General features: G+C 43.7%; 1 protein-coding gene across 1 annotated transcript in view; it reads right to left on the bottom strand.

The window, feature by feature from the left end:
- Nucleotides 1–16,372, bottom strand: part of LOC124619972 (lysosomal-trafficking regulator) — a 594,456-nt gene that overhangs the window by 224,758 nt on the left and 353,326 nt on the right. Inside the window, exons 33-34 of the mRNA XM_047146635.1 lie at nucleotides 15,731–15,937; nucleotides 5,724–6,053 (exon numbers count right to left, since the gene is read on the bottom strand). Of these exons, the coding sequence (XP_047002591.1) occupies nucleotides 5,724–6,053; nucleotides 15,731–15,937 (537 nt within the window). The remainder of the gene's footprint in view (nucleotides 1–5,723; nucleotides 6,054–15,730; nucleotides 15,938–16,372) is intronic.

The raw sequence follows: 16,372 nt of genomic DNA, 5'->3' as shown, positions 1-16,372 counted from the left end.
CGAAGAGGTACACTATATAACGACATTACACAAGTCTTCACGCAGTGCATTACGATCAGGTAGAAGGCGTTGCACACAGAGAACTGGTAGCAAGGCTTAAGAACGACATACCAGGAGACGCAAGTTTAAAAACGGTTTCGTAATACAGAGGGTATCAAAACATGCAACATAGTTCATGTTCTGTAAATCGTTTATAATTTTCAGGTGAATGAGAACAGAGAAAACACTACTGAGTCTGCAGTTCAAGCAAGCTACAGGGTCGCTCACATCATTGCGATGAGTGGCAAGCTGTTTTCGGTAGGACCACTCATAAAATTGTGCATGGTAGCAGTTGCAGAATGTTTGTTTCCAAAGGGGGTGCAGGCAATTTAAGGGATTTGCCTGTCGAGCAAACAATGTCTCGTCAAATCCTGGAAATGGCAGCGGATTTAGAGACACAGCTCAGGAAAAAGGCGGAGAGCTTTGTTGCAATTTCGCTAGCAGTTGACGAAAGCACCGACATATCGGACTGTGCACAGCTTGCAGTCTTTGTGCCTGGTGTCGACATGGAGCTGCACGTAACTGAAGAACTCTGGGATGTGGTACCACTCGATTACACCGCAACAGGACGTGATATTTTTGAAGCTGTTTGTGAATCAGTGGACAATATGAATTTGGCTTGAGATAAATTCCATTCTGTAGCGACAGACAATGCACCACAAATGATCGGGCATCACCAAGGTTCTCGTCTGAAAAATAAACTCAGGGACGAATTCGGGAAAGACATTTTGACTCTTCATTGTTTTATTCAGCAAGAGGCACTGTATGCTGAAACAGTAGAGCTAGGTGGTGTAATGAAAGATGTCGTGAAGTGTGTGAGTTTTGTGCGGCATCACGGTATGAATCATCGCCAATTCAAAGGATTCCTGAAAGGTATGGGAGCGGAGTATGGGGATATACCTTACCACAGTACAGTTCGTTGGCTGAGCCAGGGAAAAGTTCTTGATGTTTTCTTTGTGATTCGTGAGGAAATATCACTTTTTCTCTTAAATGAAAGGGGAAGAAATGCATTGTCTGAAAGATATAAAATGGATATCAGACCTGGCGTTCCTAGCTGACATAACTATGCATCTGAATAATTTAAATCTGTCATTGTAGGGCAAAGGGCAGCTAATCGTTGACATGCACGACCAGATCAAAGCGTTCATGGAAAAGTTACGTTTATTTGAGAGGCAGATTAGTAATGGACATTTAACGTTCTTGAATCATCTTGCTTCTTTAAAACTACCTGAAGGTACTACTTTCGGCGATTACCAAGCAAAGTTAAAGCAGCTCATCATGTCATTTGAAACACGATTCCGAGACCTCACTAGTTTGGAAATGGAACGTAAGGTGTTCAGCACTCCTTTTTCAGTTTCCCCCGATGACTTGTCATCATCACTTCAATTTGAGATTATTGATTTGCAAAATTCAACTTTGTTGAAAGAGAGGTACTAACACGTTGGATTTGTCACGATGGTATCGTTCATTACAGCAAAAAGCATTTCCCAAGCTTCACAACAATGCTGCTCAGATCATGTGCATGTTGGGAACTACATATTGTTGTGAGCAGCTTTTCTCAGCAATGAAAAGAGTAAAAAGAAAGGAATGATCATTTCGTCAGGATGCAACAATGAAGGCCATCCTCCGCATTAACGCTGCGAACACCTTGACACCTGATATTTCCGATCTTGTAATGAAAAGAAAAAGTCAAGCTACAGAGGCCCAATAAATTTAGTATGCAATTTCTTGTAAAACAGTTGTTTCTTATTTATTTCCTGAACATTGTATTTCCTGGTGTAGCATGTCAAAACATCTTAGCAGCTAAGAGTATGAGGTTGTCGATCTTGTAAGACGCAGCTGGCACATCAAAACGCTTGTCTTGCCACCTGCCTTAGCCAGCCGTGCCATGTGCCGGCCCACTTGAATGGTCACAGCGAGCGACACGGCTCCCTGGAGCAGGGACCGTTCCGTGGCTCACAACGGAGCTGACAAGCTGGAACAGCCTGCTTCAGACTCTAAATATACAAATATAGGCATACTGCCTGGTAGTGTGCTAGATCCAACAGTGCTCCTAATTTACATTAATGATTTCCCACAAAGTATCCACCATGGTAAAACAATATTGTCTGCGGATGACTGATACACTGATTGCTGGTAAGTCAGCAAAAGCTTTAAGAGAAGAAGCTGAAGAAACACTTAGCAGCACGCAATAAACAATAAAGTCACACATAATAAAAAGAAAACAAGCACTATGAACTTCTGCATAAGAATCTCTACAACATGCTATGCCCTCAAAATTCTTAAGTCAGTATGCAATATTTCATGTATAAGATCAGTATATTTTACTTATATTCATTCTGTTATTAGTTATGGGGTAATTTTTTTGGGAATGATTGGGAAAAATATTCAAGCTATCCACACTGTGGAAAAGATCAATAGATAAAATGACCAAGAGTGGCAAAACATCTCACTGCCTCAAACTGTTTAAAATCCTGGAAATCTTAACTATAACTTGTGGATATATTTTTCAGACTGTTCTATATGGGAAAAATATTGACTGCTACGTTAAGAATTGTCTAGTATATGATTAGGAAACTAGAAACAGATATAATTTGCATCTGAAGAGAAAAAAATAAGTGAAGACTCTGCAGAGTTTACTGCACAATGCCATCAAATTATATAATAAATTACCACAACCTATAAAAGACACACACACTATTTGCTCCTTCAAAACAAAGCTAAAAGATTATTTACAAAATAAAAGTTTTTATACAGCAATGAAGTGCCTGAAGTAAAACAGGTTAGCTAATTTAATAAGCTCTGTATTATAACACATACAGAAATAATAATTAACCAGGACTAAAAAAATGTAATTAGATTAAAAAAATCATAGTCAATTATTGTGTAAGAAATTAATTTTAAGTTGTTAATTTTTCAACAGCTTGAATGATGAAATCCATAGAATGTAAATTGTTTCACTCATTAATAAAAAAGTCAATCGAACAAACAATTAATGAACACTCCCCCACCTACGGCATCTAAATGGTCTTTTTTATACATGTTCGATGCCTCCTCAAATATTTGGGAGCTTTTTACTGTGGGTTTCATCCCCCTTTAGGATCCAAATATAATTTTAGTGGGGGCCAGAAAATTCAGGGACTCCATTACAAATGCATCAGCAATTTATTCTTAAAATACTGACATTCAAAGTGTCTTAAAAATGTGCACTCCACAAATACTCCTCTATTCAAGCGACTGAATCTTTTATATACTGCACCCATGGCCCATCAAAGGGAATCTGCCCCATAATGCACGTCCCGAAATCCACAAGCAAGACGTCACAGAATCGACAGAGCTTTTGGTTGAGACCCTCCATTCACCTCCAAACCAAAGGAACTCACTACAATACTGCTGTAAATTGTAAGCCCAGCTTTCATCTAACAAGTGAGATCAACAGTTCACTAAATCCACCAGCTGCCACTACATACAGTAGATAGTCTCAGAAGCTAAGTGACAGACATAGCTGATGTCGAAATAAGCCATAATTTGAAGATGCCTCCATCCTATACCCTTGGGAGATGGAGGCAGGGCCTCCTCTGCATCTCAAATGAGGCCCCCTGGAGGATCCCTAAGGAAATAGTGGTGAACGCAGTTCCCTCACATTGGGTACACTGGAAAGTGCCCTGGCAGCAGAGCTCATGGGTGAAATAAGTGACACTTGAGGTGTCTCATGCGATGTATCGGTTTACCCGCTGCCACTTTGAGGCAGTATCCTGTTGATGGCTGACCATGGCCAACAGCATCTTCAGCTTCTCTCAAACTATGGTCAACTCCTTGAGTGTCTGTACACAGCAGGCAGGCCCCCTATCCATCCTACAGCAAAAATGTAAATGAAAACCATAAGCAAAAATGATCCCTGTTGTCATTTAACACGGATTTTCACTATCAAACTTGTTAAAATGCAAACAATTACACTGAGCCTGTCAGTGATACTCTTTTACTGCATGCTGGCAGTTGAGGTAATGATGAAACAAATGGAGAACAATACAACCAAAGTAATGAAAGGCAATGACATTAACTAATGTGAGTCAGAGGGTGATTGGGGACAGGAAGGCGGGGAGGGGGCTCAATGAGTGAGTGAGTGATTAAGGAAAGAGGTGACAGACAGAGGGGGGGTAGTAAAGGAAAACAGGGTGAGGAGAGAAGTATTGGGGGGCGGAGACTTGCTGGGAGGGGGAGGGAGTCAGGCATACAGTGTGACGTGTAAGAAAATGGTAACCAAAATAAATCAATTTTGAGGGTAGAAAAAAGAGAAGACTATTTAGGTGACAAACTTGATTAGATACAGGGAAAATAAAAAGTTTAAGAAATTCTGATACATTTCTAAAATAAATTCTCTACTGCTAAGTTCTGATTAATCACTGTTCAGAGAAAATTGGTCATTACCTAGTTCAACAAAGCATTCACCTAAGGTCAGTTATACTGTCGGAAGAGGGTCGATGTTGCTCAATGCCACAGCCTAAGGACAAACGGACGCAAAACTTGTACACAGAGTCTATAGGAAAACCAAAAATACTGGAGATACTTACATGAGGCCTTCCTGTGCAATGACAGGCAGTTCTCAGCATGGTGTAGCAAGTTGTATTGAACCCATATCATAGCAGACTTCAAACAAGAATTAAGTTATCATACTGGTAACAGAGGGGTACAAAGTGAAATCAGAAAACAGAACACATAAATGCAAGAAAGAAAAAGAGGATGAAACACTACAAAAATTATGATTTCTGCCAATTACAGAGGACCCAACCGATGGCTTCATACAGATCCTCCAATTCAAGTTTTTTCCGGAAATTGTAAAATAACAGATAATTTAAGACTGACAAAAGATGGACCGGCACAGATACAGACTGCCGGAGTACACAACACTATATACAAATGTAATAAAGTATACACGAGGTCACACAGTTAAAGAACGTATATAAGAACAGGAACAATTTGTGCAACTCTTCTGACACCCCAGTAAGTTAGCCTCACCTGATTGTACTGAGTATTGCGGTCAGGATACAGACTTAGCAAAAGCATCATACAACAAAATCAGAGATGCAGCTGAACAGCTTTAATCATGATGACAGCTTCAAACTACTGGTGGTGCAGCTACAGGCTCTCAGAGCTACAAAGTACAACCTGTGGTGTGTGTGCAAACGTAGAGAATGAATGAGGTGCCAATTGTGTTCCATGCTCTGCCCTATGTACACCGATTAACATTTCCTCAGAATGCGGTAACCTCATTCAGTAGCCAATTACAGAAACTTGTGGGATTCTCCCTCTCTCCATGCCTCCCTTTCTCAACCCCTGCATCAAATTAGTGGAGGCCTGACAGTGCATTACAGTGTGTGGACCGGCCTCAGCTAGATGGCCAAAATGCCAAAACATAAAATTCTGTGACAGCTGCACAGTACCGAGATGTGCAAACTTTGAACACTTTCGATAACAACTGTGAAAACATACATCATTAAGTCTCATTTCTAACTCCCTGTGACCTGTTTCTCTTTCAACAAGACAAAACATCTGTCTCTTAAAAACTGACACACGTGTCATCTTCAACCCTATCTGCCTGACATTTGCTCCTTATGCAGAAAAGATTTACTGTCCATATTTGACACTCAATGTTACCCACTTCTTTCAAAACATAGGATGCTTACTTTTAAAACAAGCTGGCTCAAGTAGGCAAGCAAGGTATCAGCGAGGGCGACATCCGTCCGGCAGCAGCGAGGCAAGAGTGCGAGCAGTGGGGGCAGTGCTGCCAGTGGGCGGGAGGACTGCAGCTCTGCCGCACTGGCACCCAGGTCGAGTGCGGCTGCCTGCTCCTCCAGGGGCAGTGGGCAGAGTGTGCCCAGTGCCACCGCTGCCTCCGCTAGCTCCCACGAGGCCGGCCACTGTGCCAGTTGGCACGCCAGTAACTGGTAGCCACGCATCTTGCAGAACCGCGACACCTCGTCGCTACTGGCTCGCTGCAGGTACGCCGACAACACCTGTCAAAACATGCAATATGTGTGTGTAATCAGTAAGTCAATTTGAAACTGCGTGCCACCTTAAAAGTGTGTGCATTCAATCTTGCAATGTTATTTCTGTGAGATCAGAAATAATGTGGGTACAGTTTGTTTGTGGGAAGTGCCCAACAGATGCAACAACACATGAATTAAATGAAAGAATAAACTATGGATCTGCAACCAGACATCAACCAGCTTAAACTGCAGAAGTAGTTCAGATAGTGGTGTATGAGGCATGTTAAAACAATCGTGAATGTTCATTTTTTGAAAAGAAGTTTATTTATTTGTCAACACCAATGTTATCCCCTTGAAAACAGACCTCATTAGCTACATAAACCAATAGAGCACTTTTTCCAAACCCTGAAATAATACTGGAACTTGATTTTTGGTACAGCTTTTAGTTCTCTCAGTTATGTGCTTTTAATCTCTCCTACAATTGTCGCCCTTTCTCATTTTCTTTAATTTTTGGAACAGAAAAGAGTCACAGGGAGCCAGCCAGGTGAATATAGAGGTTGGGAAATTGTTACAGTATTGTTTATAGCCAAAAACTAATGAACAATCAACAAAATGTGAGAAATTGCACCATCAAGGTGTAATACCAAGAACTGCTTCGCCACACATTCTGGCATTTTTTCGGACTGCTTCATGCGAGTGGCATTGAAGAGTTTTTGGAGCACTGTGCTGTTAACATTGAAAAACAGGCTGAGCATAACCTTCAAATTTGGCTACACTTGCCAAGCTTTTTATGGACAGGTGATCCAAAATGCTTCCACTGGGATGACCGAGCCTTGGTTTCTATGTCACATCCATAAACTAATGCTTCATCACCTCTTATGACACATTTCCATAGTTATATGTCATCACTGACTTCATGTAGTGACTCCTGAGCAACTTTCATTTGACACTGCCTGGTTCAAAATTCAAGAATTTTTGCTGTCACATACTTAATACTGAAAACATTGGAAAAACTTTCATGGCATGAGCCAGTTGATATACCAAATCATCTGCAACTTCTCTCACTTTGACTTGGTGATCATTCATAATTACTTGTTTCACATTTTCCCATGATTTCATCAGTCTACAATGTGCTGGGCATCCAGGGTGCTAGTCACGTTCAGTGTCTTCATCAGAACCACTGTTCTGGACATGGCAGACTTGTCAAAGATAATATTTAACATTTCTAAAACTTTGTGACACTTTTGCATTTTTATATCAAAATCGATTTTTATACATCTACATCCAAAACTCTGCAAACCACTGTGAAATGCAAGGTAGAGTGTACATGCCACTGTACCAGGTATAAGGTCTTTTTCCTATTACATTCATATAAAAGCACAGGAAGAATGACTGCCTAAATGTCTCTATGCATGCTGTATGTCTTCGCAATATCTAGGGGTGGAGGAGTGATAATATATTCCTAAAGTTGTTTGTAAAAACTTTTAGCAGGTTGTCATCGGATATTCTGTGTCCATCTTCAAGAGTCTGCCAGTTCAGTATCTTCAGCCTCACTGTTATCACTCTTCCACGGGTCAAACAAGGCTGCGACCATCTGTGATGCCTTTCTTTGTATCCACTAAATACCCTTTCTTAGTCCTATTTGGTATGGGTCTCACACACTTGAGCAGTATTCTAGGATGGGTAATCCAAGTGTTTTGTGTGCAGTCTTCTTTGTAGACCAATTGCTTTCCCTAGTATTCTACCAATGAACCACAGTCTGCCACTTACTTTATCTGTGATTGAGCCAATGTGATCATTCCATTTTGACGCAAAATAAATAATCGCTGATACTATAAAACACATGCAACCTTGTTGATAGCTGAAACAGGCTAAGTAAATACCATATAGATATTTTTCTAACACATTTACACACACAACAATGAAAATACTGTGTGAATCAGACTAACGTAACATACAAAATTATCGTTACTTTATGGCTAGTTGTGTAGTCGCCTTTAGGAAGTGAAGGATGTCTGATGCTATGGGAAACAGAAGTTTAAATTCATCTGCAAGGAATGCAGATTGTTTTGTTTAATAATAAAAACTGAGTGGAATTAAAATGGTTGGGCTAAAATTATATAAGATTCTAACACATCTGCAGCAAATGGAACACTTCTTGCATGATTTTTATCTATAAAGAAAACTTCTCATATAACTCAGTGCAACATTCTACTACGATTTCAAGTAATCTTCAGTCCTCTGTTGTGTCAAGAGCCGGTGGGATAGGCTTATTGAGACTGTGATCAAATGCAGGGTATCAATCATTTCCTAAACTGGAATAATGGCACACACTGAGTGTATCAAAAGCTGTTTGGTAAGGGAAGCTTTACACTAGGTTGGCAGCTCAGAAAAAGTATAATGGGGGTTCATGGTCAAAGATAAAAATAGTATTTTGTCCTCACTTTAATGTGTGCTTACTGGCAGTACTAGAACTTCCAGTCCCGAAGGCAGCAGTGCCAGTGCATGATGAGAGTGGTGTGTGAATGGGGGTAAGGAGGCAGCTGGGGCTGGGAGGGGGAGAGGTAATAGGGTAGAGGTGTGGGACAGTGAAGTGCTGCTGGTGAGCATGCAGGCACGAGGTTGAGAGAGGGTAGGGCAGCTATGCGCAGTTGTGAGGCTAGATAGAGGGCAGGGGAGAAGGGGGTGGAGGTGGGGGAAGGGTCAATAGTGGGAAAGGATAGAAGTAAATAGACTGGGTGTGATGCTGGAATAAGGGCTGTGCAATGCTGGAATGGGAACAGGGAAGTGGCTGGATGGATGAGAACAGTTACTAGCACAGGTTAAGGCCAGGAGGGTTACTGGAACGTAGGATATATTGCAGGGAAAGTTCCCACCTGTGCAATTCAGAAAAGCTGGTGCTTGTTGGAAGGATCCATATCGCACAGGCTGTGAAGCAGTCACTGAAATGAAGGATGTTATGTTGGGCAGCATGCTCAGCAACAGGTTGGTCCACTTGTTTCTTGGCCACAGTTTGATGGTGGCCATTCATGAGGACAGACAACTTGTTGGTTTACATGCCCACATAGAATTTCAGCACAGAGGTTGCAGCTTAGCTTGTAGATCATGACTGGTTTCACAGTTAGGCCTGCCTTAGATGGGATAGGTGGTGATTGTGACTGGACTGGAGTAGGTGGTGGTGGGAGGATGTATGGGACAGGTCTTGCATTTAGGTCTATTACAGGAGTATGAGCCACGAGGTAAGGGACTGGGAGCAGGGGTTGTGTAAGGCCGAATGAGTATATTGTGTAGGTTTGGTGGATGGCGTAATATCATTGTGGGAGGGGTGGGAAGTATAGTGAGCAGAACATTTCTCATTTCATGGCACGATGAGAGGTAACCGAAACCCAGGTGGAGAATGTAATTCAGTTGCTCCAGTCCTGGGTGGTACTGAGTTACAAGGGGGAATGCTCCTCTGTGGCTGGACAATGAGACTTTGGAAGATGGTGGGAGATTGGAAAGATAAGGCACGGGAGATTTGTTTTTGTACAAGGTTGGGATCAGTCTTTTTTTTTTTTTTTTTTTTTTTTTTTTTTTTTTTTTTTTTTTTTTTTTTTTTTGTTTGTGGTTTTAGGGCGCAAAACTTCTATGGTCATTAGCGCCCAGCCCGTGACGTAGAAAACAGGAAAAAAAACGAAATTTAAAATCAGCAGCAATGGAAACAGTCAGAAAATTGGAGAAACTAAAGGCAGAAGGAATGCTTAAAAGTCCACTATAGAAAGGGGTTGGTTGTCCACAAAAAAAAAGCTTCAAATGACTGACGTCATTTCACTGTCACTAATAAACTGTAGAACGCGGTCAGCTGAGCGCGTGTCATCTGCTAAAATCGACGATAGATCAGGCGATAGCTGTAGACGGGAGCGTAACGGATTAAAATAGGGGCATTCAATTAAAAGGTGTCTGACCGTCCACAGCTGAGAGCAGTGGGGACAGAGTGGGGGAGGATCACCGCTTAAAAGATGTCGATGAGTAAAAAGACAGTGCCCTATCCGGAGTCGAGCTAAAATTACCTCCTCCCGACAACGCGTTCGGGAGGAAGAGGTCCAAACGCAAGGAACGGCTTTCACTGCCCGCAATTTATTGTGGGGAAGTGTTGACCAATGCGCATGCCATAAATGAGTAACTTGGCGACATAAACCGCTCCGTAGATCGGTAAACGGAAGAGACTGAAGAGCTGGCCGAGGAAGAGAGACTGCAGCCTTGGCCGCTATATCGGCCGCCTCATTTCCACAGATACCAGCGTGTCCCGGGAGCCAGAGGAACGCCACTGAGACGCCCCCCAGGTGGAGCAAGCGCAGACAGTCCTGAATCCGGTGCACCAGAGGGTGCACAGGGTAAAGAGCTTGGAGACTTAGGAGAGAGCTGAGAGAATCTGAGCAGATTACGTACTGTATCCGCTGATGGCGGCGGATGTAGTGGACAGCCTGGAGAACAGCGTAAAGCTCTGCAGTATAAACCGAACACTGGTCGGGAAGCCGAAAGTGATTTGGGGTGTCGCCAACAATATAGGCACTCCCTACACCTAACGATGTTTTCGAGCCATCGGTGTAAATAAATGTGGCTTCCGTCATTTGTGCACATAGAGCAGCAAATGCCCGACGGTAAACAAGTGTAGGGGTACCATCTTTGGGAAATTGACATAGGTCTCTGAGCAAGTCGATCCGGGGACGGTGCCAAGGCGGTGCTGTACCCCAAGTTGTCAAGAAGGTTTTAGGAAAGCGGAAGGAAAGAGAATGGAGCAGTTGACGGAAGCGGACTCCCGGGGGTAGTAGGGAGGAGGAGCGGCCTGCATACCCGACATCAAAGGAGGCGTCGAAAAAAAGGTTATGGGCTGGATTAGCAGGCATGGAAGACAGATGGCTAGCATAACGACTCAGAAGGACTGCCCGCCGATTGGACAGCGGAGGTTCAGCAGTCTCAGCATAAAGGCTTTCCACAGGGCTGGTGTAAAAAGCTCCAGACACTAAACGTAATCCACGGTGGTGGATAGAGTCGAGACGCCGAAGAATAGACGGCCGAGCAGAGGAGTAGACTATGCTTCCATAATCCAATTTCGAGCGCACTAAGGCGCGATAGAGGCGGAGAAGGACCACTCGGTCCGCTCCCCAGGAGGTACCATTCAGGACACGGAGGGTGTTAAGGGAACGCAGACAGCGAGCCGAAAGATAGGAAACGTGGGAGGACCAGCACAGTTTTCTGTCAAACATAAGACCCAAGAATTTAGCGACGTCGGAAAACGGAAGGTTGACAGGACCTAGATGTAAGGAGGGCGGAAGAAACTCCTTACGTCGCCAAAAATTAACACAAACGGTCTTACTGGGTGAGAAACGGAAGCCGGTTTCGATGCTCCACGAGTAGAGGCGATCGAGACATCCTTGAAGACGTCTTTCAAGAAGGCTGGTCCTTTGAGAACTGTAGTAGATCGCAAAATCGTCCACAAAGAGGGAGCCCGAGACATCAGGAAGGAGACAATCCATAATTGGATTAATGGCGATGGCAAACAGTACAACACTCAGCACGGAGCCCTGGGGTACCCCGTTTTCTTGGGAGAAAGTACGGGAGAGAGTAGTGTTCACCCGCATCCTAAATGTGCGCTCTGCCATAAATTCGCGAAGAAAAAGGGGCAGCCGGCCTCGAAAGCCCCAAGAGAACAGTGTGCGGAGGATGCCTGTCCTCCAACAGGTATCGTACGCTCTCTCCAGATCAAAAAATATTGCTACCGTTTGGCGTTTCCGGAGAAAATTGTTCATGATATAAGTGGAGAGAGCAACAAGATGGTCAACAGCAGAACAATGCTTTCGGAATCCGCATTGGGCTGGTGTTAAAAGACTGCGGGACTCCAGCCACCAAGCTAAACGGTAATTCACCATACGCTCCAAAACCTTACAGACACTACTCGTGAGAGAAATGGGGCGATAGCTAGAGGGGAGATGTTTGTCCTTTCCAGGTTTCGGAACGGGAACGACAATAGCTTCCCGCCATCGCCTGGGAAAGGTACTGTCGGTCCAAATTCGATTATAAAGGCGAAGGAGGTGACGCAGGCTATGGGTTGATAAATGCAGCAACATTTGGACATGGATACCATCCGGTCCTGGGGCGGAGGAGCGAGAAGTAGAGAGTGCATGTTGGGATCAGTCTGTGAAGGCTTCAGTGAGGCCCTCAGTGTATTTCATAAGGGACTGCTTGTCACTGCAGACGCAACAACCAGGGGGGGCTAGGCTGCATGTAAGGGACTTCTTGGTATGGAATGGGTGGCAGCTGTTGAAGTGGAAGTATTGCTGGTGGTTAGAAGGTTTTATATGGACAGAGGTATTGATGTAGCCACCTTTGAGGTGGAGGGCAACATCCAGGAAGATGACTTGATGGGTTGAGTAGGATCAATTGAAGCAAATGGAGGAGAAGCTCTTAAGGTTCTGGAGGGTCACGGTTTCGACTACCTGTTGTCATGCCCTGAAATGAGAAATGTCCTGCCCTCTGTTGTTCCAACCTCTCCCAGAGCAGTATTCTGCTGTCCACCGAACATACACAATATACTCATCCATCCCTACACAACCCCTGCTCTAAACCCCTTACCTCATGTCTCACATTCTTGTAATAGACCTAGATGCATCTGTCCCATATAGCCTCCCACCGCCTCCTACTCCAGTCTGGTCACAAACATCACCTATACCATCAAACATCACTGATCACAAGCTACCTGTGAAACAAATCATGTGATTCACAAGCTAAGCTGCAACCACTGTGCTGCATTCTATGTGGGCATGCCAACCAACAAACTGCCTGTCCTCATGAATGGCCACCGACTCACTGTGGTCAAGAAACATGTGGACCACCCTGTTGATAACATGCTGCCCAATATGACATCCTTCATTTCAATGACTGCTTCACAGTCTGTGCCACATGGATCCTTCCCACAAGCACCATCTTTTCTGAATTGCACAGGTGGGAACTTTCCTTGCAATATATCCTATGTTCCTGTAACCCTCCTGGCATCAACTTCATTAGTCATTGTGCTCACCCATCCAGCTCCTTCCCCGTTCCCATTCCAGCACTACACAGCCCTCATTCCACCATTGCACTCAGTCTCACATAAGCACCATCTTTTCTGACTTGCACAGGTGGGAACTTTCCTTGCAATATATCCTATGTTCCCGTAACCCTCCTGGCCACAACTTCATTAGTCATTGTGCTCACCCATCCAGCTCCTTCCCTGTTCCCATTCCAGCACTACGCAGCCCTCATTCCACCATCGCACCCAGTCTTTTTACTTCTCTCCTTTTCCACTATCGACCCTTCCCTCCTCTCCCCTGCCATCTGTCTAACCTCACGTCTGCAGACAGCTGCCCTACCCCCTCTCAAGGGATGATCTCATTTCAGGGGTTGACTTGAGAAAGTCCCCACACCACCCAGAGTTGCCTTTCGTCGCCCCGCTAACCTTCGTAACATCCTTGTTAAACCCTACAATATTCCCAGACTACCTTCTCCACACAGCGGTTCCTACCCCTGTAACCGACCCCGCTGCAAAACCTGCCCCACGCATCCCCCCCACAACCACCTACTCCAGCCCCGCTACTGGTAAAACATACACAATTCAAGGCAGGGCCACATGTGAAACTACACATGTCATTTATCAACTGACATGCCTGCACTGCACAGCCTTTTACATCGGCATGACAACAACTAAACTGGCTGAGCGCATGAACGGACACAGACGAACTGTCCGCCTAGGAGATGCCCAATACCCAGTAGCAGAGCATGCCCTCCAGCATAATTCTAGGGACCTAGGAACCTGCTACACCGTATGTGCCATTTGGCTTCTCCCACCCAACACCAGTCCCTCTGAACTGCGGAGATGGGAACTTGCACTCCAACACATCCTTTCATCCCGCCATCCCCCTGGACTGAACCTACGTTAAACAACCTCAATCCCATTTACTCTTCAGTCTTCTCCTCTTTCCCTTTCCTCTTTAGCCATTCACGCATCTTTTCATCCTACATAGTTGTGTTTATCTTTATACTATATACCTCTTTACTTCTGGATGCATCCTCTTTGGTTTGAAGCTGGCACAGTACTTACAGCAGAATATCTTTGGCTTCCCTCTGACAACCATGCCTCCATCCTTGCTACCCTCCCTATTTTCCTTTCCCTGTTGCTTCATAACCTGGGTTGTGAGTAACTGAATCTCCTTTCCCTTCTTCCCTTTCTTTCCCCTCTCTCCTCCCCGATGAAGGAACATTTGTTCCGAAAGCTAGGAACGTAAATTTTCGGTTCTGTTTTATGTGTTTTATGCGTATCTATCGGCTGTACTGAGCTGAGGTAAGTACTGGCCAGCCCCTCTATCTCTTTGTTACTACAACTTCCTATATCTGATATGTCATCACATTTCCCTAATATTGTACCTAAATCATAGACTATCACCCTCAGTGGCCATCCTAACCTTCGAAATCTGTATGACATTGCGTAGCCTCTGTCCTTATCTCTTCTTAAAGAAAGGCCCTATTCTTCCCAAAACTGTAAGTACTGAGATCCCTTGCAGTGATATTTATGTATAAACGACAAATGTTGATCTACAAGAACAGAGTTCAATTTCCCAAAAACAGACTGAATGTGACTCTATATGGTAATCACACACATGTAAGGGTCCAAATTGAATTACATCCCTTCGTACAAGGGGTGTTCGATAAGTAAGGCAACTTTTTTTTCCGAAAGCAGTTTGGTACTATTTAGGACTGCAATATACCATACTTTTCCCCACTCTTTTGGCTACAAAATCCAATTTTTCAACATAATCTCCATTCAATGTGACAGCCTTATGCAACCTTGCTGGGAGGGCCTCTATGCCTGGACAGTACCACTCTACTATTTGACACTGCAGCCAATGTCTTGCTGTATCAATAACCTCCCCAATCACCCACATACTTCTTTCCGTGGAGTGAACCCTTCATTGAGCCAAAGAGATGGAAGTTAGAAGGTACGAGATCCAGGCTGTGAGTGGATGTGGAAGAACAACCCACTGAAGTTTTATGAGCTCCATTCAGATGCGCAGACTTGTGCGAGTCCAGTTGAGCAGCAAGGTGTCTGACTGTGTTCCTCTGATCACCTCAAATGATAGTGTTCACACGTTCCAACACTGCAGGAGTCACAACTAAGTGCGGCCAGCAGGTACATGCGAGATCGGACAGGTTTGTGTGGCCTTATAGCGATGATGACAGATGACTCACCCAACAACTCACTGTACTTTTGTTCACTGCCAGGTCCAAGTGCCTATGAATATCTATAATGCTCTGGTCTTCTGCAAAAAGAAATTCAGTGACAGGTCTCTGTTTGCAACACACTTCCATTACAGATGCCATTCTCTAGGCTATGTATAGTGCTGCCAGCCATCGGAACTTCATGAAACTATAGGGGCTGAAGCGGCACCTCACGTTGGCCCACAACAAGTTCCACATTTTTTCAAGCAAAACTGGTTGAGTAAAAGTATGTGTTGCATTACTTATTGAATTCCCCTGAATTACCACCACCACCACCACCACCACGACTACTACTACTACTACTACTACTAGTAGTGGTAGTAGTAGTATTCATTATCACCACATCATTGTTAACACTAAAACAGATGTAACAATGCAAAAGCACTCAAATGGAACACCTGACTGTAACTAACCTTCACAACGGCTGTCCGAACTCTAACATCAGGATGATTTGCAATGACAAGCAAAGTGTCAGCACGCACCACATGGTTCAACACCTGTGGTGCCATGTTGTCAGGAAGTACCAGTAGAACATCCTTCAGTAGCAAGAGAAGGCCCTCCATCACAAGATTATGACTATCACTTGACACATGTTCATTTGCTCCATTATTCATTTTCTCCTGAAAATAAAATTGTGGACATCAGTATCAATTTTTTTTAATGTTATATACATTACAACAAGTTAATTGGGTATATTTAAGAAGAGTTTGTTTTGTAATCGGAAAAAAGACATGAACAGATTTTGTTATTCACTTCCACACTGGGTCACCTAAAATCTGCATTCTCAGTTGTGTGAGACAATCTGAACCAAATCTCCTATGTCGTGCAATCAGTCACTACAGATATAATTCAACAAATACAGATTTTTCTCTGTCTTTTATAACCCAAGACAAAAAAAATTGTTGCAGTGCTTGAGTACCTAAGTGGCAATACCTGTAAAGAAGTTTCTCAAATTATAGATGAAAAATCTGTGGTTTAAGGTAGTATTTTTTCCTGTTGAAAGTCTTCACCAAATGAATAGGTCTAACATTTCTGCAGAATAATAAATCACTGTT

The sequence above is a fragment of the Schistocerca americana genome, chromosome 6, assembly GCF_021461395.2.
Source record: "Schistocerca americana isolate TAMUIC-IGC-003095 chromosome 6, iqSchAmer2.1, whole genome shotgun sequence".
NCBI classification, from domain to species: Eukaryota; Metazoa; Arthropoda; class Insecta; order Orthoptera; family Acrididae; genus Schistocerca; species Schistocerca americana.
This window is presented reverse-complemented; position numbering and strand designations above follow the sequence as displayed.